This window comes from Rhineura floridana, chromosome 7, assembly GCF_030035675.1.
Source record: "Rhineura floridana isolate rRhiFlo1 chromosome 7, rRhiFlo1.hap2, whole genome shotgun sequence".
Lineage (NCBI taxonomy): Eukaryota > Metazoa > Chordata > Lepidosauria > Squamata > Rhineuridae > Rhineura > Rhineura floridana.
Window position 1 is genome coordinate 11485132 of NC_084486.1, and position 27459 is coordinate 11512590.

At 45.1% G+C, this 27459-nt stretch overlaps 1 protein-coding gene across 10 annotated transcripts in view; it reads right to left on the reverse strand.

Moving 5' to 3' along the window:
- The window catches only part of KCNMA1 (potassium calcium-activated channel subfamily M alpha 1), an 848545-nt gene that overhangs the window by 214652 nt on the left and 606434 nt on the right, over positions 1-27459 (reverse strand). For all 10 annotated transcript variants that reach the window (XM_061634884.1, XM_061634892.1, XM_061634879.1 and 7 more), the window contains 2 exons: positions 17291-17360; positions 13186-13341 (listed from right to left, as the gene is read on the reverse strand). In XM_061634884.1, the coding sequence (XP_061490868.1) occupies positions 13186-13341; positions 17291-17360 (226 nt within the window). The remainder of the gene's footprint in view (positions 1-13185; positions 13342-17290; positions 17361-27459) is intronic.

Below are 27459 nucleotides of genomic sequence, written 5' to 3' on the forward strand. Positions count from 1 at the left end.
AACATTTGGAAAACAATGTGTTTTGGATCAAAGGAAGGAGAAAAGTACTATGAATTGCAGGAGGAATTTGGAATGTTTAGTGAGAAAAAAAGTTTGAAGAGATGTCTTGAATACAAAGGCTGACATACTACATAGGACTTTCTCCCAGTAAAATCAGAGGCATTTCTGAGCAAACATACATAGGATTGAGCTTCCAGTTATAAAAATAAATCACAGAAAAGTACATCTGTTCCAATTCTCCTCTATAAGAAAATGTTGTCTGTCCCCTTCTGGACTACCAAGTAATGTATTTTTTTTAAATCAGCAAATTGATGGGTCTATATGAAGGAATGGCTAAGCCTTGTAGGGCAATTGCATATTTTTTATAGATGAAGCTCTGAAATATATATCTGTTACGTATATGCATGTGGTATACATTCCTTACAGTGAAATATGAATGCATATCTCCAGCAGTACTCAAGCAAAGTATTAAAACACTGAACTGAAGGGACTTGATGAAAGGTGCCAAAATTAATTTTGTAGCCATCTGGTAATCAATTGAAAACATCCTGAAGCAATGACTTATTTTTGCCTGTCATGTCCAAGGACAGATGTTTCAGAAAAGCATCAATGAAAGTCAGCTTTTCCACAAAACACAAGACTAAAAAAAAAAAGAAAATCCAAAGGCTTCTTACTGTAGAATAGATGCATTTCAGGTCATAGAGCTAAACCACTTGTCAACTGAACACTGTTTGCTGTGGCAAGCATTTCTTTTCAATCAAAGACATCAATGTTTTTGCATGGCCAAATACAGAATATTTCATTCCTTTTGCTTCTTTGAAGCTGACTATTTCTGTGATCGAAAGACAACAAAGTGGTGTGCGTGCATGTTTGTGTGTGTTTGTAAAATCAGATCCATTAAAAAAATAAAAATATTAGTTAAAAGAGCCAGTTATTTCCCTCCAAACTGGAAATGAATTAGCAAAAAAATCAGTAACTATTTGTGCCCATTGATTCTATTGCACAGAGACAACCTGGTTTGACCTATGTAGATGGCAAAAGGGCATTGCTGGAACAAGGTAGCATATTATTACATGATATTACAAGTCAGCTCCAGAAAGTTGGGGGATCCTCTGGAGATTTGAGGGACATGCGCAAGGAGGGGGAGATGAGATGGAAGTGTCTCTTGGATACAACCCTATGTAATATAAATATTCCACTCTTCTTTTATGTTGTTGGACTACAGCTCCCATGAGCCCCAGCCAGCATGTTCAGTAATCAGGGGTTATCAGAGCGATAGTATAGCAACATCTGGAGGGTACCATTTGACCTACCCCGGCTTACAGACAGGTTTCCCAGTAGACTCCCACCAAGGTACCGATCAGGTCCCATACCCCTATTCACTGAGATGAGTTCTCTAAAGTAACAGTGGCTTTGCCTCTGACCTCACATTGTGATACCTTAAACTCACAGTTTGGCTTAGGTTACAATATAATATATGACTTTGCAGCTGCAGCATAACACAAATCCTTTCCTAAAAGAAATGGCAAGTGCACTCCTGCTGGTTGGGGGAGGGATCACACAAGAAATGTCGTTCCTAATTAGGGGCGTATTTGCCTCCACCATAATTACAGGGAAGACTCGGGAACATTCTCGAATCATATGCTAAGAGCCACGTGGGATCAATCATCCAATCAAGGAAGGCGCAGAGCAGCAGATATAAGGCTGCTCCGTCCTTCCCGCTCTTGCCTTTTTTGCCTCGCGGCACCCACCCTCCCTCCCTTGTCAGTACGGGCTTTGCTGGTTGCCTGAATGGGGCCGAGTAGGAATTTTTTGGGGGGGATCCTGATTTCAGAATCCCTTTGGTTTTGCCTACTCCATACTGCTTGGGTTTAATTCAATTGGCTCCTCGGTTGGGTGGGATGCGTCTGCTTTGGCTGGCATAGAATTCGGGCAGGTGAGGTATATGGGGGTTAAAAATTACATAGTTAAGGCATCATGAAAAAGGGGCACTCCCTAGGGAACCATCAGGGCTTTGTGTCTGGTGGGGATCTGGGTTGTGTCCTTGTGGGACCTGCTTGCGCATCATGGTGAACGCCTGTACGGCGGGGCCATGGTGTGTAGGTTGGAACCACACAGCTGGCTCCAAGAGCAAGGAGGGAGGAATTCACCCACATCCTTGAGTATGGAGTTACGTGATGATGAGAAGTGATGCCTTTAGAAGGTGAGGGTGTAATCCCTCGTAGTTAGGTTTAGCCTCACCTGCCCGAAAAGATATAGATTTGAATAATTGGCTGTATTGCATTGGATTTAGGATGTTATATTTTAATAAATATAACATTATTCCAGTTTGGTGTCACGAGTCTTCTTTGTGTGGGGGCAATAATGCCACTAGCCAAAAATTTGGCATGTGCATATGTCCTAGTCCAGCTTTTGCCAACCTGGTGCCTTCCAGTGTTTTAGGTTATAACTCCCATCAGCCCCAGCCAGCACAGTTATGCTGACAGGGGGATGATAGGAGTTGTAGTCCAAAACATGTTGAGGGCATCAGATTGGCACAGCTGTCCTAGATGATTTCATCATTTCACATGTTATCAGAGCTGTGTGGAATGCAACTATAGCCAAGTGGTACCCATAAAACTTGGATAACTTATAGACTGGGACCCATTAATTTAGGGAGTAGAGGCCTGACTTGGGAGACTCTTTTTTGAAGTACTGAAAGATTTAAGTAGTGGAGATTGGTCCATTAGGGCAAATGGGGCACTCCCCCACCAACCTCAGCCAGCCTCCATCTGCCTTCTTACTTTCAACCAGTTAGGGGTTGGCTCCACTTGTCACTGGCTCTGACTCTACCTACTGGTGGCCTTGCAAAAGCAAGTACCCTTACTTGAGAGGAAACAGGATGCTGGATTAGATGGGCCTTTGTTCTGATTCTGCCAGGCTTTTATTATGTGCTTAAGGCGAGCATAAAGCTACTCGTGCTGGTTTTGTGAGCCTCCACCATCGACACCACCTCTCCTTTCCTCAAAGCCCAAGAACTTGCTTTGGGGCAAGGCAAAATGATGGCATCTGCTGGTGCTCCCTGAGTTCCAGCAGAGTAGAATTTCCTGCTGAGGACAGGACAGGGACTGCCAGTTTACTGTTACAGACATTTCTGTAAGATTGTAATTCACTTTCAGTGGAAACATAAAAACTGACCCGTACTGTCAAAACTTTTTTAAGAGCTGAATTTTACTCTGATGTGCTTTTTCAGCTTTGTCACTTCACAAGCAGAAGAGATCCATCTTCCACAATGTATGAAAACCTTTGAGGAATATATCACCCCAACCTCTAAAACAGCTAGCACATCCAGAGAAACAACAAAGAAGGGGCAATAAAAACTTGGTTCTCCAGCCCATGATATCGGAAAGAAACAAGCACATCTATCTTCTTCGACTCTCCAGTACTTAATAAGGAGAGATTTATACCCAGTGCCTGATGAGTTTATTCAGCCAAACAAGCAAAGGTTTTACAGCTGAAACCTTTGCTCTGAAATTAAATCCATTGTTTCTCGTTCAACCTTACGAGCCAATAAGGGATGCTAAAAAAGAATTTGAGGAGCACATTGCTAAGAACATAAAAACCAACAACAAAAAATTCTATAAATACATTCAAAGCAGGAGACCATCTAGGGAGGCGATTGGACCCTTGGATAATAAGGGAGTCAAAGGTGTACTAAAGAACGATAAGGAGATTGCAGAGAAGCTAAATGAATTCTTTGCATCTGTCTTCACAGTGGAAGATATAGGGCAGATCCCAGAACCTGAACTAACATTTGCAGGAAGGGATTCTGAGGAACTGAGACAAATAGTGGTAACGAGAGAGGAAGTTCTAAGCTTAATGGACAATATAAAAACTGACAAATCACCGGGCCCGGATGGCATCCACCCGAGAGTTCTCAAAGAACTCAAAGGTGAAATTGCTGATCTGCTAACTAAAATATGTAACTTGTCCCTCGGGTCCTCCTCCGTGCCTGAGGACTGGAAAGTGGCAAATGTAACGCCAATCTTCAAATAGGGATCCAGAGGGGATCCCAGAAATTACAGGCCAGTTAGCTTAACTTCTGTCCCTGGAAAACTGGTAGAAAGTATTATTAAAGCTAGATTAACTAAGCACATAGAAGAACAAGCCTTGCTGAAGCAGAGCCAGCATGGCTTCTGCAAGGGAAAGTTCTGCCTCAGTAACCTATTAGAATTCTTTGAGAGTGTCAACAAGCATATAGATAGAGGTGATCCAGTGGACATAGTGTACTTAGACTTTCAAAAAGCGTTTGACAAGGTACCTCACCAAAGACTTCTGAGGATGCTTAGCAGTCATGGAATAAGAGGAGAGGTCCTCTTGTGGATAAGGAATTGGTTAAGAAGCAGAAAGCAGAGAGTAGGAATAAATGGACAGTTCTCCCAATGGAGGGCTGTAGAAAGTGGAGTCCCTCAAGGATCGGTATTGGGACCTGTACTTTTCAACTTGTTCATTAATGACCTAGAATTAGGAGTGAGCAGTGAAGTGGCCAAGTTTGCTGACGACACTAAATTGTTCAGGGTTGTTAAAACAAAAAGGGATTGCAAAGAGCTCCAAAAAGACCTCTCCAAACTGAGTGAATGGGCGGAAAAATGGCAAATGCAATTCAATATAAACAAGTGTAAAATTATGCATATTGGAGCAAAAAATCTGAATTTCACATATACGCTCATGGGGTCTGAACTGGCGGTGACCGACCAGGAGAGAGACCTCGGGGTTGTAATGGACAGCACGATGAAAATGTTGACCCAGTGTGCGGCAGCTGTGAAAAAGGCAAATTCCATGCCAGCGATAACTAGGAAAGGTATTGAAAATAAAACAGCCGATATCATAATGCCGTTGTATAAATCTATGGTGCGGCCGCATTTGGAATACTGTGTACAGTTCTGGTCGCCTCATCTCAAAAAGGATATTCTAGAGTTGGAAAAGGTTCAGAAGAGGGCAACCAGAATGATCAAGGGGATGGAGCGACTCCCTTACGAGGAAAGGTTGCAGCATTTGGGGCTTTTTAGTTTAGAGAAAAGGCGGGTCAGAGGAGACATGATAGAAGTGTATAAAATTATGCATGGCATTGAGAAAGTGGATAGAGAAAAGTTCTTCTCCCTCTCTCATAATACTAGAACTCGTAGACATTCAAAGAAGCTGAATGTTGGAAGATCAGGACAGACAAAAGGAAGTACTTCTTTACTCAGCGCATAGTTAAACTATGGAATTTGCTCCCACAAGATGCAGTAATGGCCACCAGCTTGGATGGCTTTAAAAGAAGATTAGACAAATTCATGGAGGACAGGGCTATCAATGGCTACTAGCCATGATGGCTGTGCTCTGCCACCCTAGTCAGAGGCAGCATGCTTCTGAAAACCAGTTGCCGGAAGCCTCAGGAGGGGAGAGTGTTCTTGCACTCAGGTCCTGCTTGCGGGCTTCCCCCAGGCACCTGGTTGGCCACTGTGAGAACAGGACGCTGGACTAGATGGGCCACTGGCCTGATCCAGCAGTCTCTTCTTATGTTCTTATGAGCCTGTATTGTGCAGAGATTGGGGGGTCCAAGATATTGAAAATCAGCTGTCATGGGGCTAAAGTAATATGGACTGGAGTAACATTCTCAATGAATGGTGCATTCATATCAGGAAGGAAAAGTTCTGCTTCTCACATTACTCCAGGTACTCTTTCATAATGTATATATAATTTCTTTAATAACCTTTCTAGTTCAGTTAAACTTGACAGTTACTTTGTTCTCATGTGACTTTTAGAGATCCAGGGCAACCACTGGATTTTGCATTCTGTGTTTAACCAAATCAATCATAAATACTTCATGGCTAGAAACCAGCAGCCAAAGAATTGGCTGGTGAGTTCAAATCAATATGCGAAATTCAGCCCCCAACCTCTCCACTGCTTCTGACCCTCTCATTGCCCCTTTAAGGTTGTCAGGCAACAGTGTTGCAGTGCCAACATAAGCCATAACTGGCTTAGCTTCACCTCTATGCAATTCTTAAAAGAACAGGAGCTCTGATAGCTCTAAGCCAGAGGTGTGGAATATGTGGTTCTCCAGATGTTGTTGGGCTCCAACTCCCATCAGCCCCATCCAACATGGTCAATGGTCAGGGATGATGGGAGTTGTAGTTCAGCAACATCTGCAGGGCCACAGGTTCCCCATTCTTACTCTAGGTCAAACATCTCTTGGACTCCGTCCCACAATTCCAAGCCCTTCAATCCTCTTTTGTAGACAACATGCCCTCTTCCATCCTGCAAATAGTGCACAGCCTCTTCCTGTCCTTGTTTCTTTTCTTCAAATGAATAACTCTATCATCCATATCCTTTGGCCTCTGTTTCTCAGCTCACTCTCTACCTTGCATGGGTTTACATTTTTATATCAGATTTGCAGGGATCTAGCATGCATCTAGCAATACCACTGCAGTTCAGAGGATGTTCACTTTTATTGACCAGCTGTCCTCTGAAAGAAAAGATGAGACAATTCAGAAACAAAGATCTTCCCTCTCCTGCTCCTCAAATACATATTCCAAAAAATATTAGTCTGAAAGTTGTGTGGAGATTTTGCACTAGAAATTTGTGAATTGTATGTTTTACTTTGGTATTTACTTTTGGTATTTACTCTCCAAAGCACATTACGTAGGCACATTGACTCATTTTGGCATTCAAAGGATGACAGTGTGATCTCCCCTTCTCGTTATGGGCAAAAAGCTGCAAGCAGCAGATCAAAAAGATACAAAGGGGAAAAACAGCACTAAAAGCAGGCGTGGGGGAGTGGACAAATAATCACAGCGCATGGTGGAAAAGAGGTCAGGATAATCCAGTCTTACTTGTGCAGGGCTTCAAAGGAACAGCATGAAGAGGAGCTAGGGGCAGGGCAGAAGAGCAAGGGCGATCTTTCAGAGGGAAAAGATGAGTGCAGAGGACAAAGCAAGACTAGACACTAGTCTGGCTTGTAAACATTATAAGAAGCTGGTGCATTTCATATAGCCACCCCTGAGAATAAACATACTGAGACACAGGGAAGACAATGTGTAGGTTTGTACCCTCAGGCCACTTCTCAAGCAACAGGAAGTTCTGGTGGTAAATTTCCTTTGGATGCAAAAAAAGGCACTTGTATGATACATTTATGTACAGACAGAGAGGTATTTCTGAGGTGCAACTTGCAATCAAATAATTATGTTGCTTCAACTCCTTGGGAGTGCAGCTCTTCTATTTGTCTTCACGTTGCAGTATGTGCTTCCATAATTGCCATTCTTATGGGCACACAAGAGGGGATGCCAATTTCAGGAGCCTGCCTGCAGTGCCCTTCCCAGATTTTGGAAGGCTCTCTCCCTAAGCTGGTCCACCTCCTCACTGCCATGGCCACTGCTTCCCATTTTGCTTGCCCAGGGAAAGGTGAGGGGGAAACGGGGACTCATGCAGAAAATGTGGCGCCTTCTCCTCTCATTGCTTTCTCAGTCATAAAGGGCAAGTGCACATGCAGCCACAGCAAGGTGAAGCAGCAGCAGAAGAGCCAGGAGGCCCAATAATGATGCTCCAACAATGGGCCTTCTGGTCTGTGCAGTTGTTATGAAGGATGGAGTTGGGTAAGGGAAGAGTTCTAGGATCCCACAGTGGGCACAAAGAAGGGTAACCCCCTCCTTCCTGTCTGTGCTTGTCCCACGGTTTCTTGGAGACTTGGAGATGCACTGGCTGTGCAGAGATGGTGCACAGATAATTCCTGGCTGCAGGATTGCAGTCAGTCATTCAGCATTTAATTGTTATACTAATCAATTTACAGCTATTTCTGCACACAGCAATAATTCTACCAAGTCCTATATGTACATATATAGGTATGTATCTGTATTTTTTTACCTATAACTCTGATGTAAGTACATGCTATGGATTGCTTGGAATTCTGTTTTTTTTCTGTTATGTTATTTAAAACGTCAATACCAACTCTTCCTCTATCCCTGTATGTGTGTGTGTGTGTGTGTGTAAGTATTTTCATAAATGCACAATTGCATGTTATGTACTCTGATTATCTTGAATTTATTTTCCTTTGGTCAGGTTTGATGCAAAATAAGAGTTTCCATATGAAGAATGCTACTAAAAAGAAAAAGAAAAATATTCAACTTCAAAATAACATTTTAAGTTTTCCAAGTTTGTTTTACTGGCAATGTTGGGCAGAGAGTTTAGACAAATAATTTGGTTGCCAAGTTAAGCCATAATCAGTTAAATGTGTTCAGTGTCACCAATGATCATGCACATTTGTCTGTGATTGATCAAATATTTATGATGTATTATACTGCTTTGTAATCAGGCTGGGGAGAATGGGGGAAAGAAACTCTCCACTTCAATCTATTTTCCAAAAATGACAAGATGCTAAGATTTCACTGGCAAACTTCTAACATTGTATATTTCCAGTAATATTATTTGCCTGAACCATTTTCTATATGGTCTTGGAACAACTGAAAAGAACTGGAGCCGGGGTGGAGGTAGGGGGTGGACACTGCACTCAGCCAGCAAAAAAAAATAAAAATAGGCAGGGCATTCAAGCTTCAACAATGCTAATATTTGTTGCTTTTTTGTGGCCCTTTTGGTGACTGCAATCACATTGACTGCTGCCGAGTGCTTTTTTAAAAACAAATCAAAACTTTAAAAACACACAGGACTTTTTTTTTTTTAATGGATAAGAATTCAGAGTAAGGCCAGGAGGTTTGAAGCAACGCAGAAGTACGGGGGGATTACTTCTTGTCCTTACTCTAGAGTTCTGTGAGTTAAAAATTAGCACTAAGCAGAAAATGGGAGTTCAACCACCATCAACACCAACTGTGCTCCGTATAGCTTATCTCTGTCTGCACACATACCTTCAGCAGCCCACCAACTTTTGCAGCCTGAGAACAGAGTGGTGATCTTGGTGGAGAGGGGCTTGCTCGGGGTGAGCTTGGAGTCCAACAAAGTGTACGTTCACAAAGAAATCTATTTAACTTGGAATTCAGCCATAATTGTAGTATCATGTGGATGTCCCTGCACTGTTTTTGTTAGTTTCCCCTTCTGGAAAATGTGATATTCATCATCTGTTAGGTATTTATTTCTTCTGTCACAACTTAAGGCAGAATGGCATCCGGCAGGCTCAAACATAAGCAGGACCCCATACAGAGTCTAGCGGGGATACACATGGGCCATACCCCTGGCTTGAGAGGGGTCATGCCATTTCCATCATGCCCACCCCCCCCCGGTTGCCCAGGAGGATTCTGGAAGCATGGCCTGCACTATGATGGGGTCTAACGCTGGCCAGCTTCCAAGGTTGGCATCCAACTGGTTAGTTGGGACAAGCATTCCTAGAGAAAGGGCTTATAGAATGGACCTTAACCCTACTGCCATGCCAACCCGACTTATTTGCTGTAAACCAATAAAGTTCTGTCCTGTTTCAACCCATAAACACTACTGACTGTATTTATTCCCATGGCTGGCGAGGAGCTGCATCCTATGACTGCCACAGAAAAGAAGATGCAAAGGGGGATGAAAGTGTTCACAGGGCAAGAATGCATGTAAGTATTCCCCTGCATTTCTCTCCTACTTATGACTCTCCCCAGTATCTGGTGATGCCGGTACTTCAAAATGACGTGGAGCCCCTTCACAGTCAGAATTGGCTGCAGTTTCAGCTTGGTTCAAAATGTCTTTCTTCTGCTGTTGAGCCCCAGCTCTCCCAGGAGGATCAGGGAGGGGAGTCGGTTGAGCCCCAGCTTCCCCAATTAGAGCAGGAAGAGGAATCAGAGGCAGATGAGGCTTTTGGGGGCTATGAGGGAGGGGGTGTAGCAGCTTTCGAGGACAATGAGGGAGGGGGTGTAGTTGACAGTCTGCCAGTTCCCATGGACAGTTCTCCCACTGAAGCAGACCTCGCTCGACCTACAGTTGCCCCAACAGAGCTGTTGAGGGATGACCTGGTGCACACACCAACTCCACACCCCGCAGGACTCCCACCTGGCATTTCAAATGCTTTCCCGCCTACTGAAGCCGAGCCGGCACCTATCGAGCCTGTACTGTCAGATGAGCCGGAGGAAACTCGCCCCACACAAGATGCCATGAGAAGCGGGTCGGCCAGAAGGTGGAACTTTGGAGAATTACGAGCGAAGATCTTCCCTACTTAAGGCAGCGCCCCACTGATTGGGGTGCTGAGTCAACTTTCTTCACATGCTGCAGAGTATGCCTAGGTAGCTTAGTTAGGGATAGTAGCGAGTTAGCATAGCTAAGTCTATGAAGCACATTGCCTTTGATGTAACCGTTACTCTAATAAAACAAGAATTAATTCCAGTCTCACCTCTGTCTCACGCTCTGGGCAGGACAGTAACATAGGCAGTCCAGTCCAATTTGGTCATTCCAGAAGATCTCAAGATGCATTTCTGGGCCCCGGAAAGACAATGGTAGCTCCTACACCCCCACCCAATATGGGATGCCCTCACTCCTAATTGCTACATTTGCAACCAGTGATATTGTAACATAGCTAAATCTGTCCTGCGTGAAACTACGGCAATGTTACTAGGCAGACGGTGGCCGTGATTGTTGTTTTTTAATGGCACCAAAACTGAAAACAATCAGAGCAGCAAACAAGCAAAAAGGTAGGCTTTTGAGGAACTTTTTGGGAAACATTTCAGCACCTTCTTATTTGCCAAGGTTATGTAATGAGATAAGCTAATGCAGTTGTCTTTGCAGAACCCAAACTCTAGAAACGCAGGAGAAAAGCAATGCACATGAAATGTGAAATGGGGAAGATGGGGAGGGGAGGTGGCAGAAACTTATGTAACCCAAAACAGCAGAATATAAGAACATAATGTAAGAATTTTGTTGTATTGATTTTAGACTGTTTTTATGTTTTATTGTTCATATTGTGTCATTTATAGTATTTCCTATGTTCACCGCCCAGAGAGCTATTGCTAGTTGGGCGGTATATAAGTTTAATAAATAATAAATAAATAAATAATAATAACATAAGAAGAATTCTGCTAGATCAGATCAAAGGTCCATCTAGTCCAGTATCTTGTTTCAAAGAATGGCTGGATTGATGCTTATAAGAAGCCCACAAGCAGAATTTGCAAGTAACAGACCTCCCAAATTGTTTGTACCATGCTTCTGAATGTGGATGTTCCAATTACTGAATATAGCCAACAGCTTTTGAACGTCCTATTTAACATGATGTCTTGAGCTCCTGAACTCCCTGTCAGCCAACTGCACTGGGTAATGCAGAGTTCCAGTATCAATGGGAAAACCCTGCAGTAGTGACACAAAGCCTAGTGGTGCTATAAGAGCAGGGAGGGATATGCCAAAGTTGTCTCTTTATTTCAGGGTATTTTAACCTTTCTTCACCATGTGCTGGGGTGGGTCAAAACAGCCATCTCCAACTCGTAACCCCATTTGCAGGTGGTGAATTGGGGCTGGCCATTTCAGGGGACACAGTTTAACGTTTGAAAGTGTTTCAGAGGGGAAGGGGCTTACAATTCTGGTGCAAGGCTTTCTCAAAAAAATTCTTTTAAAACATATACAAGAAAAGAAGATAAAGAAAAATAGAGAAGTCCATCCCACAATAACGTAAGCCACTTTCTTCCACCAAACATTTTGCCCTTCTTTTGTTTTAGTAGCACGGGAGACAGATATTAACTCCACAGTGTGGGTCTTCCAGGAATGACTCCCTTCCTTTCCTCACACAATTTAAAGCAAAAATAGATTTTATTTAATAGCATTCTTGTTTGCAGGACTAAATATGCTCCTTTTTTCTGTTGCGAACAGATATTTATGGCATCACATCTAGGCCATCCACAGGCAGCCCTTTGGGGCCTCAGCTGCAGCCCACATGTCCCCACTTCCTCCCTCATCTCTGTCCTGAAAAATCCGGAGTTGAGAGAGGAAGGGGGAAAGAGTAGCATTCTTCCCACTTCCTCTCTCACCTCATGGGCTTTTTTGGAATGAAGATCAGAAGCACGGTGAACAAGATGAAAGACAATTGAACACCTACGTATGTTTCCTGCCTGTGTCATCTTAGGAGTAGGGAGGATGGAAGGCGTGGAGAAGGCAGGCAAGGGCGGGCAGGCTGGTTGGCTGGGGCAAGCAGAAGATGGAGGTCCCAGAAGGAGTCTGTCTGCATGACAGAATGGATGGATGGATGGATGGAGGATGAATGAAGGGAGGGGGAGAGAGAATGGATTAATAAAGAGAAGGGGGGAAGAAAAAGGGGGTGACCCCATTCACTATGGGCTTTGGCTTTGCCCATCATTGGTATGCAGCCCTTGACCACTTTCCACTGTAGGAATGTGGCCCTTGACCCTGAGAATGTTGCCCACCTCTGCTATACATGATTAGGGTATAATAAAGACTCTAGATGACTATTCTCTGTTTGCTGTACAAAACAATTACTGAAGTCTTCCATCCCCTTTGCTTTCGTAAGTGCAGCCCCATTTCTTTGCATTCCATTTGCCCAAAAGAATCAGCCTAAATTTCTAATCTGTAGAGAGTGGCCAAAAATAAATGAGAGCAAATTAACACTGAGGGAACAAGTGAGGATTTTGTCAAGCAACCTATTAAAGTTGCCTCCAAATGTTTGAGAATTATTCGGCTTTCTTATTTATTATTATTTTCATCAACGAGGGGCTCGTTGATTGATGAGAATAAATGAATTATTATTGTTGGAGGTTTGGGCTTTGGTACAAACACATGTTTTATATTTATACTTGCAGTGAGAGATCCATTGGCCATTTGATGGGTTGGAAGCGGGGTGGAGGGCAGGGAGAAGCCAAGAAAGGAAAACTATTGTGTCTTTTTCTCTCGGCACTTTGTTGCCATATGGATTGGATATTTTTTTAAAAACTGTGGAGGCTTTCTACATTGATAAACATGTGGTTTATCTGAAAGAAATAAAGAATAAAAAAAGATTGCACTTTGAACAATCTTTAATGGCCGTGGATGTGCCAAATAAAAACAAAAACATAATTTTGAATGAACCTGGCCTGCTGCCCAATTTGTATCAGACTATGGTCTTTATTTTCCTTTGGAGTATGTTGTTTTATGTTTTAACCATCAGAATTGATGTACTTCTCTCTGTTTTGAGTTTAGACCATGCACTCTAGTCAGCCCTATGACAAATTGAATCCCATGCTAATGTCCTGTAATAAGATGAGACATTACCTTTATAAATGACCTCATGGAGAAGAGGTTGGCCAACATTGTCGATAGGCCTGGTGCCAGGCAGCTCTGGGCGATGAAACCCAGCTTGAGCTCTGCAAGGCATATTGCATCATCCCCTTCTTTCCAATTCCAGCTTGGGATATTTAGCAGATGGGCCTGCAAAGGAAAAACACAGGTTAGAAAGAAAGAAAGAAAGAAAGAAAGAAAGAAAGAAAGAAAGAAAGAAAGAAAGAAAGAAAGAAAGAAAGAAAGAAAGAAAGAAAGAAAGAAAGAAAGAAAGAAAGAAAGAAAGAAAGAAAGAAAGAAAGAAAACCCCTAACATTTGCATCTGGATTTTGCTAATGGGATGAGACTGCTCTAGGAATGCCAGTTTTTCATTTAAAAAAACTCTGACCCCTCAAATTGACTATCTCAGAGCATGTGCAGTGTGTCTTTCCTTTGTGAAGTTAACAAACTACTATTTAAAAATAGTTGGCCTATTATTATTATTATTATTATTATTATTATTATTGTATCACACTCTTCCAAAAAGAGCCCAGGGTGTTCAGTTTTATTGAGTGTACAGAAAGAAACCTAAAAACACAGAACATACAGCTTGTTTGTTTGTTTGTTTTACTGACAAAAGACCAGGAGGATGACAGATTAGTTTAACAGATTAAAAAGGTAGTGCTTCTGATTTCTAAAATCCTTTCCACACTGCAGTACCTGTTGTGTTAAGGAACAGCAGCTTTTTCAGCCGATATACTGGCATTTCGCACAACTGTCTTTCACATGGCTTGTTTTCATCCCTCACCCATGCGCACTGTTCCCCACTGTGTAAGAGGTCTAAGATCTCATCCCGTCACCATGCAAGCCCTCTCCCTTTAGGATCTGACTTTTTAAATTGTTTTAGTTGTATCAAGACAGGGGTGTGTGTGAGAAATGCGGCTGCTGTTTGCGCCAATGCTGGAATAACGGTTCAACGTTCATCAGGCAACCCCCCCCCAGCACAACTAAAGGGCGGGAACGCACTGCATACAGGGATGTCTGTCACATGAGCGGCTGCAGCTAGCGAAAAACCCCTGCGACCTTCCGGGTTCCCAGCCTCGCTAACGGATTATTTCTGGTATCATGTATCACAGAAATTTGTCCTAAACTTCCACTACGTTCCACTAGAATTCTGGAGCTAGCTTGTGCGTCATGTGAAAGATCAAATATAATGCGCAAGTTACCAGGTAAGAAATCGTCAGAATAACAGAATAAAGTGCAGTGTGAAAGCAGCCTTTGGCTAGTTAGAAAACCTAGCTGGCCCCAAGAGAAACAATGGATGCCAGAAGTGTAACACTTTAGCCCCTTCACCTCTTACCCTCTGTCATAGCTGGATCAATTCAGAAACCTTCTCCCAAAGTATCAGAGACTGTACTTCGCAAACCAAAAGGCAGGTTCTTACAGAAACTCCTCCATCTCTGACCTTTCTCCTTCCAAGTTGGAGGAATTACACGCTCTTAAATTGTTCCTCCCATGAAACAAAACACTTCAACTTGCACTTAGCATCTCTTTTCACTGAGTGATGCCCACAACATAGTTTGACTTCCACACTGTGCACAGCCAAGAGACATAGGCAAGGGCATACAGCTGTCCTCCCCACACACACACACACCGCTCGCTCTTCCTCCTTCTGGAATGGACATGGAGGAGAGGGCAGGGAATACCTAATTCAGAGTTGCCAAACTGAATTTCTTTACAGCTGATCTGGCTCATCCCTGTTTCACTGGAAATATGTTAACAAAGGAACAGCTGATGTGGAGAAAGAGAAGGCAACAATATACATATGGCTGGGCCCTCCTGAAAAGAGAAGCTCAGGAATCCTTCCTGCCTCCCACATCCTCTTTTCCAAAAGACACTTCCAGGAAGCGTTTATGCAGGGCATGAACAGGGAAAGTTCTATAGGTAGCAATTTATTAAAATGAAACTGTTTTCTTTGAATTTTAAGCTTTCAGGATATGAAACCACTAATGGACATGGTGTATATACTTCTCCTACCCAGAAAAGCCTTCCATGAAATGCCTACTTGGAAATCAGGTGCCAGATTAAAAGTTGTGGAGGCTACAAAGCAGGGAGGGGCAAACCTCTGACCCCAGGATTATAAACCAGAGGAGGGGGCAAGCAAAAACCTAGCTCACTCAAAAGGGGGCTTGAGGCATTGTCATCAGCTGATTGGTGGTGCCTGTGAGGTCCTAGGCAAAGCGCTTTCAGAGCACTCCATAATATAAGCTTGGCAGGTCTTGCAAAGCCCCTATCTTGCAAAGCACTTTGAAAGAGGTTTTTGTGGAGTGCTTTGCAAAGTGCTCTTCCAGACCTGTGCAGGATAGGAGAGATAATGAACTTGCCCACCAGCCAGCTCCAGTTCCCTACCCCTCTATAAACCAAACCAGACTCAGTATGCCTCTGCCCTTCTGGCAACATGAACAAGTGCATGCAAGTACGCAGAAATGAACAGAAAGGGCCTTTTTCCAGTCTCAACCTGAAATCTCCAGCAGTACAGAGAGCAGGACCATTCTGCTCCCTGCACTGAGCTGATTATGGTACATTTGATACATTACCTCTCCAGTTGCCACTGCAACACAGCTCTCCTCTGACTGGCTCACACACCATATTAGTGGGTAGCTTGGATAATGTGAGTAATCTCTATGCAACAATGTCCCAGTAGAGGGAGCACATTAGTCTGACATACTCATGCGATTTGGGTTACCACCTGATCAGAGCATCCATACTTTGAGTGCAGTGTGTGAACCAGCCACAGGAGAGCCAAATGAATAACAAATGTTCCTTTTTGTCATAATAGTGGAAACAGACTGCCCCACGCTCATGCCATGAGGGAGCCACCACGATGGCCTGGTTCATATATTTACAAAGTCGGTGTTGCTTTTCATGTGATGGAAAAAAAGTTTGTTCCCCTCCTCTTACACACATAAACATGTTCCCCACATGGAGACACTAAGTGCCAATTTGTATGATTCTCTCCCATTAAAAAAAAGTCACCAGCCTCACAAATTTCAAAGCATGCCTGATGGTTCATGGTTCCTCTGCCAGGCAAAGATATGTGGGGGATGCCCTCTTAGCAGTGCCACCTCAACATGCAAGAGAGGGCATTCTCAGTGCAGGTGCCCCAATTGTGGGATTCCATCCCCTTCTATATTTGGATGGTATTGAATATATAAATGCAAGACAAAACTCTGGCAAGAGTTAGCTGTGTGATAAGCAGAGCAGCTGCAACTGTTGTGAATGAATTTACACTGCAGGATTCCATGCAAATGTGTACCAAGAGGGTGGCTATAGTAAAAAAACTGATGTGTATATAAATTCTCACATTAAAAAAGTAGCAACACATCATATTATTTCTGTGATGGTTTTGTCAACCTCGTGTTCAATAGAATGTCACACGATTGCAACCTGCCATCATCATCATCCATTGAAACCTGGATGGGCTACACCTGTAATCAACCAAGGTGAGTAAGATGCCACAAAATGTCTCTGGATTTCATGCACAGCCTCCGTACTGTGAGCAACTAGCATGTTAATACAGACCCCATTTGCAAAGGAGGGGAACTACATTCCATGTGAAAATTAAAAGTGGAAATGCAGGTTTAAGATTAATCACATCAAAAAACAATTACAATTTTACTACATATTTTACCCCACATTCAACCCTGATGCACAGAAAAACTATCCACACTGCTTAGCAGCAAAGAAAGCTCAACCTGAAGTAGTTTGTTTATCTGTTTTTTAATCAAGACTTAACTGATTAGACTTGTTCCAGAAATCCCTTACAGATGAGGAAGCTATCTTGGGGTCAGCTCTCTCACCCTAGAGTAAGCGTAGCCATTTGTATCATTCTGCCAGGTGGTGGTGAGAATTTTACAACTAATTAAGTGTAGGTGGTGGTCATATGTGCAACAAAAGGTTGTAACCATCCTTAAAGGTTTGAAAGGTATGAAAGGTTACAGTTTAACCAGAACATAACTGTGTTAGCTTTATTCATAAATTCCTGTGCACCAGTGAAACTTATGAGAGAGGTGTTACAACAGAAAGCTTGAAGATGAGCATCCCTCAGGCTTTCTATTACCTTGTTGTGATACTGGAGCATCTGGGTGATTATTCTTATTTTCGGATGATAATTCTTTATGGAAATTACTCTAAAAAGAAATAAAATAAGTCAACATTTGTCATTTTCATTCAACAACAATTTTACAAATATGACCCTATGACCAAATATGACAATCTCAGGGCTTGTCCACAGTTTAGCATTATTTAGCTGTTAATCCACATTTTCCCCATTAAGCCACATCCACTTTTTATTCTCCTGGGCCATTCATTGATCATTGTGTTTCTCTATAGAACACATACACACCAGCCATAATACTTCCTGTCATTATTTACATGATAACTTATATCCCAAGATGAAAGTGAGGCAACAATTAAGATGATGCTATATTCTATCTGCTGGAAGGAAAGCAGGAAGACTTGACACAATTCTGTATTTCTAGGGAAGCAAAAAGTAACCCCCACCAAAAAAGGAGGGCATTATGACTCATCTTTGAACTGACCCCTTTGTGATAATGCAGATAATGATGACTAAGGGACAAGTTTCCAGATGTATGACAAAACAGGAACAGTTCAGCACCCACGGGGTGCAGTGAAGAAGAGTCCTCTTGTCTTTCTCCCGTGCCCCATGTAATATATCTCCAAAGACTCCACCAAAGAAAGAGACATTTGGTCTTACCGCGAAATCGGTCTTCTCTGTGCATATCAAAAGATGATATCAGGTGGGGTAGCTAGCTCCACCTAGCGGTTGAAGGCAAAAGAGCAATGTTGACTTTTTTTGCAGGTCCATTCCTGGTCTGTGCCTGTTCCTGCCTCAGTTTTCAATGACAAGCCCATAAATGAGCAAGACAGAATAGAAAACACACTAATAGAGACAAGACAACAGTACACATACACTCTCTGCCAAAGGCCTACTAGTGCTTATAATGGCAGCCCAGTCCCACTAGGGAGTGGCCCTCATACCATCTTTTGACATGCACAGAGAAGACCGATTTCATGGTAAGACCAAATGTCTCTTCTCCTGTGCATGTAAAAGATGGTATCAGGTGGAACACACCAAAGCTGACCCATGTAGGGTGGAAAATTTGCTGGGCTGTGGCTACTATTGGTCTGAGAGGATGGGCTGTAGCACTTTCCTCCCAAAGGCTGCCTCAGCCGATGCATAGGCATCTATTTTGTAATGTTTAATGAAAGTATTGGCCGTGGCCCATGTTGCTGCCCTACAAATCTCTATTAGAGGGGCACTGTGAGAAAAGGCCGCTGATGTGGCTGCCGCTCTTGTGGAGTGAGCCACTATCCCTGCTGGCTGGGCTAGTCTTAGAGAGGCATATGCCAAAGAAATCCATGCCTTGATCCACCTGGCTAGTGTAGAAGTGGACACCTTATTCCCCAGATATGCTGGGTGAAAGGAAACAAACAAATTATCTGTTTTCCAAATCGCCTTTGTCTTGGAAATATAAACTTTAAGGGCTCTCCTCACATCCAGAGAGTGCCAGGCCTTCTCTGAAGGATGGACAGGATTAGGGCACTAGGATGGCAATACTAGTTCCTGTTGGCAATGGAAGGTAGACAGTACTTTGGGATGAAAGGAAGGAACTGTGTGTAGGACTACTCTATCCTTATGAAACACACAAAAATTTATGGACAGATAGGGCATTCAACTCAGACACTCTACGGGCTAAAGTAATGGCCACAAGAAATGACACCTTAAAGGATAGCAAATTGTCGGAAGGCAGAGCTGGGGTCCCAATCCCGGGGAGCTGGATCCCGGAGAGTTGGGAGAAGAGTATTCGGATGGATGGCAGAGGGAAGGGGGAGGAACTTCCCCCCTTTGGAGCGAAGACGAAACAGAGGAACTGCCAGTGATAAGGTCGCTTAGCAACGGGGAGCCTGAGCCCTCCCTGGACATTCTCACGCCTCCCCCTCTTTCAGGCTCAGAGCAAGAGGGGAAAGAGGGAGGGCTGCTCACAGCCGAAAAGCGGGGAGGCAGTTTACCATCAGCCCCTCCCCTATCCCCCATCCTGGAATCGGAAACTTCAGAAGAGGAGGGGGTGATGCTTCCCCCCTCACCGCGCACACGCAGACAGCTGAAAAGACAGGAGAGAAGGGGGGGAAAGCGGGCAGTACCTGAGGGGCAGTTAAGGAGGAGCGAAAGATTGCACGCCCGTTTGGCCCCTTCTTAAAGAACAGGCGGGAAGAAGTCCCTTGCTCTGTCAACTTTCTCCCAATGCCGCAGGACCTGTATCCCTGTATTGCTTCATGAGAAAACGCAGTCTTTGTTTGGACATTACCCTAATAAAACACAAATTAACTACAGCCGTTGGTCTGGTTCCTGAGTCACATCCTGGGCCTGACAGCTTGACAGAACCACCTAAATCACCCTCAACGCTCTCTTCACTTGACTGGGACAAGATGTCAAAGGGAGCAGCGGGGGGGACGAACCCCACTTCTGAGACGGAAGAAGTGGAACTCTTGAGGACTAAGGTAGCTGATTTGCAGACGGATGTTCAAGCCCTGCTAGCAGCAGTCAAGGTGCTGAAGACGGATAATCAAACCTTGAAGGCCACGATAGACCAGATGCGAACAGCCCCTCCAGCTGCCGTAGTAAAGGTTCCCATTGGATTGCCCCCAAAATACGCGGGACAAAGTGATCAGTTGGCAACCTTCGTGGCTCAATGTGAGTTATATCTGGATGTCAGGCACACGGAATTTCCAGACGATGGGGCTAAAGTAGCTTTCGTGATTAGCCTCCTGGAGGGAGAAGCTGCAAAATGGGTGACTCCGTATCTCGTGAGAAAGGATACTGTCTTAGGAAGGTACAGAGGATTTATACAGGAGATGACCGAGATGTTTCAAGACCCGCAAAGGGCTGAAACAGTAGCGCGGCAACTAGGCGCTCTGAAGCAAGCTAAAGGGACTGTTTCCAAGTACACTAACACTTTTAAAATTCTGTCCCAGGAAACTGGTTACAATGACGCCGCCCTGATGTTTATGTACCGGAGTGGATTAAATGCTGAAATCCTGAATGAGTTGGCCAGGACCTCCCCCCCCCCCCGCTGACCTACCAGGGCTCATCCGGCTATGCCTACAGATAGATCACCGGATGGAAGGAAGGCGCCTGGAAAGGAAGCAGGAGGTCCCGAGATACTCAGCCTTGGCATCCCGCAACAAGACCCTTCCCACTGCAGGGATGGCAGGTAATGCAACTGAGGGACAGGGAGGGGCTAGGCCAAGACTGTCGGAAGAAGAAAAGGAAAGACGACGCCGGGAACGTTTATGCTTTTATTGTTCAAAGCCGGGCCATGTGGCCAGAGACTGTGGACTGAAAGGGGGGAAAGCCGAGCCGTCGGGAAACTAGAACACCCAGTCCACGTGCAGGCCGGTGGACTGGGGGCAGCGTTGTATAAAGGCCCCCCAACGATCCAACCTCCCTCAAAGGGGGTGTTGGTCTTGGCTATTCGGATTACAACTTCCAGAGGAGTGGTGTTTAATTCCACTGCCTTAATTGACAGTGGAGCCTCCACAAATTTTATTGATGCAAAGTTAGTCAAGCGTCATGGAATTTCCCGGTGGAAACTGGATGCTCCCCTAGCTGTGGAGACTATCGATGGGAGACCCCTGAAGTCAGGAGGGGTGACACAAGCCATGGAGGAAGTGAAACTTCAAATCCCTGGGCACGAAGAGTTCATTTCGCTATACGTGTCAGATCTCTCGAACTTTGAGGTGATTCTGGGAATGCCCTGGCTAGCAAAGCATGAACCCAAAATAAGTTGGAAGGAGGCGGTGGTGTGGTTCACCTCACAGTATTGCCAGGAGAACTGTCAACCTGAAGGAATCAAGAACACCTTAGCGGGGGCAGTGCAAGAGATCGAGCAAGTGACCCTGCCGCCAAAGTATGAAGAATTCAAAGATGTGTTTGATGAAAAAGAGGCAGAGACTTTACCCCCCCACCGCCCTTATGACTGTGCGATTGACCTAGTGCCAGGAGCCAGCATCCCATCAGGGAGAATCTACTCTCTCACAGAGAATGAGAGGGAGGCCCTGAAGGAATTCCTGGATAAAAACCTGAGGCGAGGATTCATACGCCCCTCACAATCCCCTGCTGGAGCGCCACTATTGTTTGTGAAAAAGAAGGGGGGGAACTCAGACCCTGTAACGACTATCGCGCATTGAACCAGATCACCATCCCCAACAGCTACCCGCTGCCCCTGATCTCAGAGTTGCTGGACCGACTGCGCTCTGCAAAAATCTTCACGAAGTTGGATTTGAGAGGAGCGTACAATCTGATCAGAATGAAGGAGGGAGATGAATGGAAAACAGGATTCTTGACCGCTTACGGACAGTATGAATACCTGGTCATGCCGTTTGGGCTTTGTGGAATTCCAGGAATTTTTCAAAAATTCATGAACGACGTGTTTAGAGACTTGTTGGACACGTATGTAATCTGTTACTTAGATGATATCCTGGTGTTCTCAAAGAACCAGGAAGACCATGACCAGCATGTGAAGACGGTGTTGAAGAGACTGAGAGAAAATCACCTGTATGCTAAATTAGAGAAATGTGGATTTGACCTCAAGTCTCTAGACTTCCTTGGATATCGAATCTCAGCGGAAGGCGTGGAGATGGACCCAGGGAAAGTAAGCTGCATATTGGACTGGGGCCAACCTGTCACCAAAAAGGATGTACAACGGTTTTTGGGGTTTGCCAATTATTACAGAAAGTTCATTCCAGGGTTTTCCAAATTAACAGCTCCTCTGACTGACTGTTTAAGGGGGAAGAAGAAGTTTCAATGGACAGAGAACGCCACCGAGGCCTTTGAGGAGCTGAAGAGAAGGTTTGCTACTGAGCCCATTCTGCGCTTTGCTGATCCGAACCGCCCTTTCATAGTGGAAGCAGATGCTTCAGATTTTGCCATCGGGGGCTCCTGCTACAATTAGACCAAGAAGGGAAGGAGCTGCACCCCTGTGCGTACTTCTCTCGCAAGTTAAAGCCTGCAGAGAAGAACTACACAGTTTGGGAGAAGGAGCTGCTGGCCATCAAGGACTCTTTTGAAAACTGGAGACAATACCTAGAGGGGACCTCTCATCGAATTGAAGTGCGCTCCGACCACAAGAATCTTGAAAGCCTCCAAACAGCCAGAAAGCTGAACCAGAGACAGATAAGATGGTCCCAGTTCTTCACTAGGTTTAACTTCCAGATTACTTACTATGCCCAAGCCAAAAACCAGAGAGCGGATGCCTTATCCAGACAGCCACAATACAAAGAAAGTGAATCCGAGGACCAGCCTCAGTACGTAATCCCGCCAGAGAAATTAACGTTGGGAGTATGCCAGCCTTCATGGGAAGAGGAACTCAAAAAGGCACAACAAAAAGATGCAGACATGCTAAAATATCAGCAGGAGACGGGACAAGGTCAAGACTCAGAAGTAACCTTTCACTGGAGAAATGGACTGCTATGGTTCAAAGCCGCCAGATATGTGCCAGAAGGGGAATTAAGGCTCAGAATCCTACGCCAGTGTCATGATTCCATCACAGCGGGACACTTTGGGATTTACAAGACCATTCAGAACGTGGCCAAGGACTTCTGGTGGCCTAAAATGCGTCGGGATATTGAGAGTTATGTAAAGTCCTGCTCTGTCTGTCTGCGGACAAAAACACAAACAGGGACACCAGCAGGACTGTTACAACCGTTGCCTGTCCCACACGAACCCTGGAAGGACCTCTCCATGGATTTTATAACTGTCCCAAGTCCCAAGGAATAACAGCCATCTTAGTAGTGGTGGATCTACTTACCAAAATGGCACACTTTCTTCCTTGTGCAGGGGCCTTAGAGGCTAAAGAAACGGCCAAGTTATTCATAAAAGAAGTCTACCGGCTGCATGGATTGCCAAACAGCGTAGTCTCAGACCGAGGAACTCAGTTCACAGCCAAATTTTGGAGAGCAATGTGGAAACAGTTGCAGACGGAATTAAAACTCTCCTCCGGCCATCACCCCCAGACAGATGGGCAGACAGAACGCTTGAACGCCGTTTTGGAAAGATATTTACGAAGTTATGTGTCCTATCGACAGACTGACTGGGTATCATATTTGCATTTTGCAGAGTTCGCCTACAACAATTCTCTGCACTCCAGCACTCAACAAACCCCGTTCTTCGCTAATTATGGATTCCATCCTAAAGTCTTTCCAAGCAGCTCAGAAGGAATGCTGGTACCGGCAGCTGAGAACTTCCTTAAGGAATTGCAAGCGGCGCAACAGACACTGAAACAGCAGTTAGACGAAGCCAAAACGGAGTACAAGCGAGTTGCTGACCTGCACAGGAAGGAGGGCCCCCCCTTCAACCGGGAGACCAGGTATGGCTGTCCACCCGCTTCCTCCAGATGCCGGGCAAATGTAGAAAATTACAAGACAAGAGGGTGAGTCCTTTTGAAATAGAAACTCAAATCAATCCCGTGGCGTACCGACTGAAGCTGCCTGACACGTTTAAAATACATCCTGTGTTCCATCGATCCCTCTTAACGAAAGCCACCCCTCCCAGTGAGTTACGGCCGGAGGAACCTCCCGGAGCTCCACTCCTGGTAAATGAGCAGCTTGAGTTTGAAGTTGAGGAGATCTTAGATTCCAGGATCAGATGCCACAAGCTGCAGTACTTGATTCACTGGAAAGGCTATGGGGTGGCTGACAGATCATGGGAAGATGCAGCTGATGTGCATGCTCCAGAATTGGTAAAACTTTTCCATCAACGTTTTCCCCACCGTCCCAAGCCAGACAAGGGGAGGGGGGCACAGCCTGGGAGGGGGGATGGTGTCGGAAGGCAGAGCTGGGGTCCCAATCCCGGGGAGCTGGATCCCAGAGAGTTGGGAGAAGAGTATTCGGATGGATGGCAGAGGGAAGGGGGAGGAACTTCCCCCCTTTGGAGCGAAGACGAAACAGAGGAACTGCCAGTGATAAGGTTGCTCAGCGACGGGGAGCCTGAGCCCTCCCTGGACATTCTCATGCCTCCCCCTCTTTCAGGCTCAGAGCAAGAGGGGAAAGAGGGAGGGCTGCTCACAGCCAAAAAGCGGGGAGGCAGTTTACCATCAGCCCCTCCCCTATCCCCCATCCTGGAATCGGAAACTTCAGAAGAGGAGGGGGTGATGCTTCCCCCCTCACCGCGCACATGCAGACAGCTGAAAAGACAGGAGAGAAGGGGGGAAAGCGGGCAGTACCTGAGGGGCAGTTAAGGAGGAGCGAAAGATTGCGCGCCCGTTTGGCCCCTTCTTAAAGAACAGGCGGGAAGAAGTCCCTTGCTCTGTCAACTTTCTCCCAATGCCGCAGGACCTGTATCCCTGTATTGCTTCATGAGAAAACGCAGTCTTTGTTTGGACATTACCCTAATAAAACACGAATTAACTACAGCCGTTGGTCTGGTTCCTGAGTCACATCCTGGGCCTGACACAAATGGAGAGAAACTTGACTCAGAGGTTTAAATGGAGGTCTTTGAAGGGCTGTTAACACTTTGTGCAGATCCCATGTCGGGTAGCGATGAACAGTAGGTGGTGCTGATATCGTTGCTCCCCTGAGAAAAAGTTTGATGAAAGGATTAGATCCCAGTGGATTGTCCAGAAATCTGGAGAGTATCGTCAATAAGGCTGAAACCTGGCATCTGAGGGTGTTAGGTCTGAGACCCAATGCCAAGCCATCTTGCAGGAAAGATAAAGTCTAGTTGATCCCCGCATTCTGAGGAAGAATTCCTTTTTTCCGTGACCAGGATGAGAAGGCCTTCCATGTGCCTTCATATATTCTGATTGTGGATGGCTATCTAGAAGCCATCATGGTTTTCAGCACTTGTGAGGAAATACCTTTCTTTAACAGTCGCTTCCATTCAAATTCCATACATGAAGTGCCAACCACTCCAGGTCTGGATGAAGAAGCTGCGCTTGAGAGAGCAGGTCCTTGTGATGTTCCTATATTAATGTATATATGGTAAGTGTTGTTGTTTTAGAAGATACATGGTAAGTGGAGTGAAAGAGGGGGAGTGAATGGGCAGTAGAATGCGAGATGATTGGCTGAGTGTTTAAAATGGCTGAATGTATAAAAGGAAGAGTGAGAGTGGAATCAGGGGGGGGAGAAGAGAAAGAGTGGATTGCTTGGTGGGGTTTGAGAGAGTTGTTTGCCAGGAGATAGTGGAGAAGGAGGGAGGTGGAGTTCGGATTAGTATTGAGTAAAACCATATGCTTATGTGCCTTAAGAAGAAATCTTGTTAATCTTGTTAGCTTTGTTATCTTTAATAAATACTTAATTTGGTTTACCAAAGGCCTGATCCTTGGCTGGGGTTTCACAGACCAGAAGGGAGGGTAAGGTAATGACCAAGGCTGAAGGGGAACTGTAACAAATGGTGGCAGCGGTGAAGAGAATAACAATACCAGTATTCAGAGTCTCTGGGAATACTAGTATTAGGACGTGACTGGTGGTTGCCTAGCAGGGGGATCTGTTGAGATCTGTGCTAGAGCGGATAGGTAAACCAGAAGAGAGTGCGGTCCGGACTGGTGGAGTCCCTGGTGGTGCCTAGAGACAGGCAGTAACCACGAGCAGGTAGGAACCTGACAGGGAGAGCCAGGGAAGGACGCCTCACAGTCCTCCCTTACAGGAATTTTCCATGGGGGTTCCACCAACAGTTCGAGGAGATCTGGTCTCCTTGGCCACCAGGGAGCAACTAGTAGAACTGCTGTCCACGACATTTTTGGATCACCCTAGGAATAATTGGTAGTGGAGGGAAGGCATACAGCCTGCCTGGAGGCCACTGGGATGTTAAGGCATTTATCCCCTCCGTGTCTGGCATTGCATACCTGGAGAAGAATCTCCTTACCTGCCGATTGCGACTGGTGGCAAACAGGTCCACTTGAATTCAGCCAAAATGTGCTACTATCTGATGAAAGGCCCCCAGGTGAAGCATCCATTCTCCCTGATTCAGTTTCTCCCAACTGAGCCAGTCTGCTTGGCTGTTGTCCTCCCCCTTGAGATATTCTGCCACTATAGAGTCCACATTCTTCTCCGCCCACTGGAAGAGGAGAGATGCTTCCTTCTGGAGAAGGTGGGAGCATGTGCCCCCTTGACGGTTTAAATAAGATTTGGCTGACACGTTCTGTTCTGATGAGCACCGCTCCTAACCACCTGCCCTCCACAAAGTGTCTGAGGGCCAGATGGATTGCTCGAAGTTCAAGAAGATGGATCGGCAGTATGGATTCCTGTGACGACCATGTGCCCTGAATCATCTGACCATCACAGATGGCTCCCCACCCTGATAGGCTGGCATCTGACGTAATCAGGGTTCGAGGGGGATCCTGGAATGGAACGCCTCTTAACAGGTTGTGTTCTTGAGTCCACTAGACCAGCGACTGCCGAATCCATGGTGACAGAGCTACTTTGCGATGGTGTCTGGATGTTATGTCACTTTGGAAGGGTAGGAGTGCCCATGGAAGTGTGCAGGAATCATGACATGCCCATGGTGTAGTTTGGAATGTGGAGACCATCAATCCTTGAACCGCTGCTAATTCCATTAGGTCTGCTGCGTTGGAGGGCAGGATATTCGACGCTGCTTTGCATATCTTGTTGACTCTTTCTTGGGACAACCTTAAAAGGCCCTTGTGCGAGTCTATAGTCGCTCCCAGATGTATTATGCATCGAGACGGAAAGAGGTGACTCTTGGATTCATTGATTAAGAAGCCATGGTCCTTTAGACAGGCCAAGGTGACATGGAGGTCCTCCCAGGCCTTGTCCAATGACAGGGAGCAGATCAGAAAGTCGTCCAAGGGAAGAGATGAATTCCCTGTGTCCTGAGATGTGCCACCAAGGCAACCACGATCTTCATGAATGCCCTGGGGGCAGATGACAGGCCGAATGGCATAGCCCTGAATTTATAATGGTCTTGTCCCACTGTGAACTGGAGGTTAATGGGGAATATTATACATCCACATATATATATATATACATAGATATTAGACAATATGTTTTAAAATCAAAAGGAACCAAGTAAAAATCCAGAGGCCCTAAAATCAGGTGCGTGGATAAAGAAGCAGGCAGCGGTCACAGGGACCTTCTGTTTCTTTGCCAAGACTCAGCCGATGCATGACTGACATATATTAATTGGTCTGTTGTTCTAATTCAGGCAAGCATTTAAATTGGTAAGCAGTGATTGATATGATATTGGTTTTG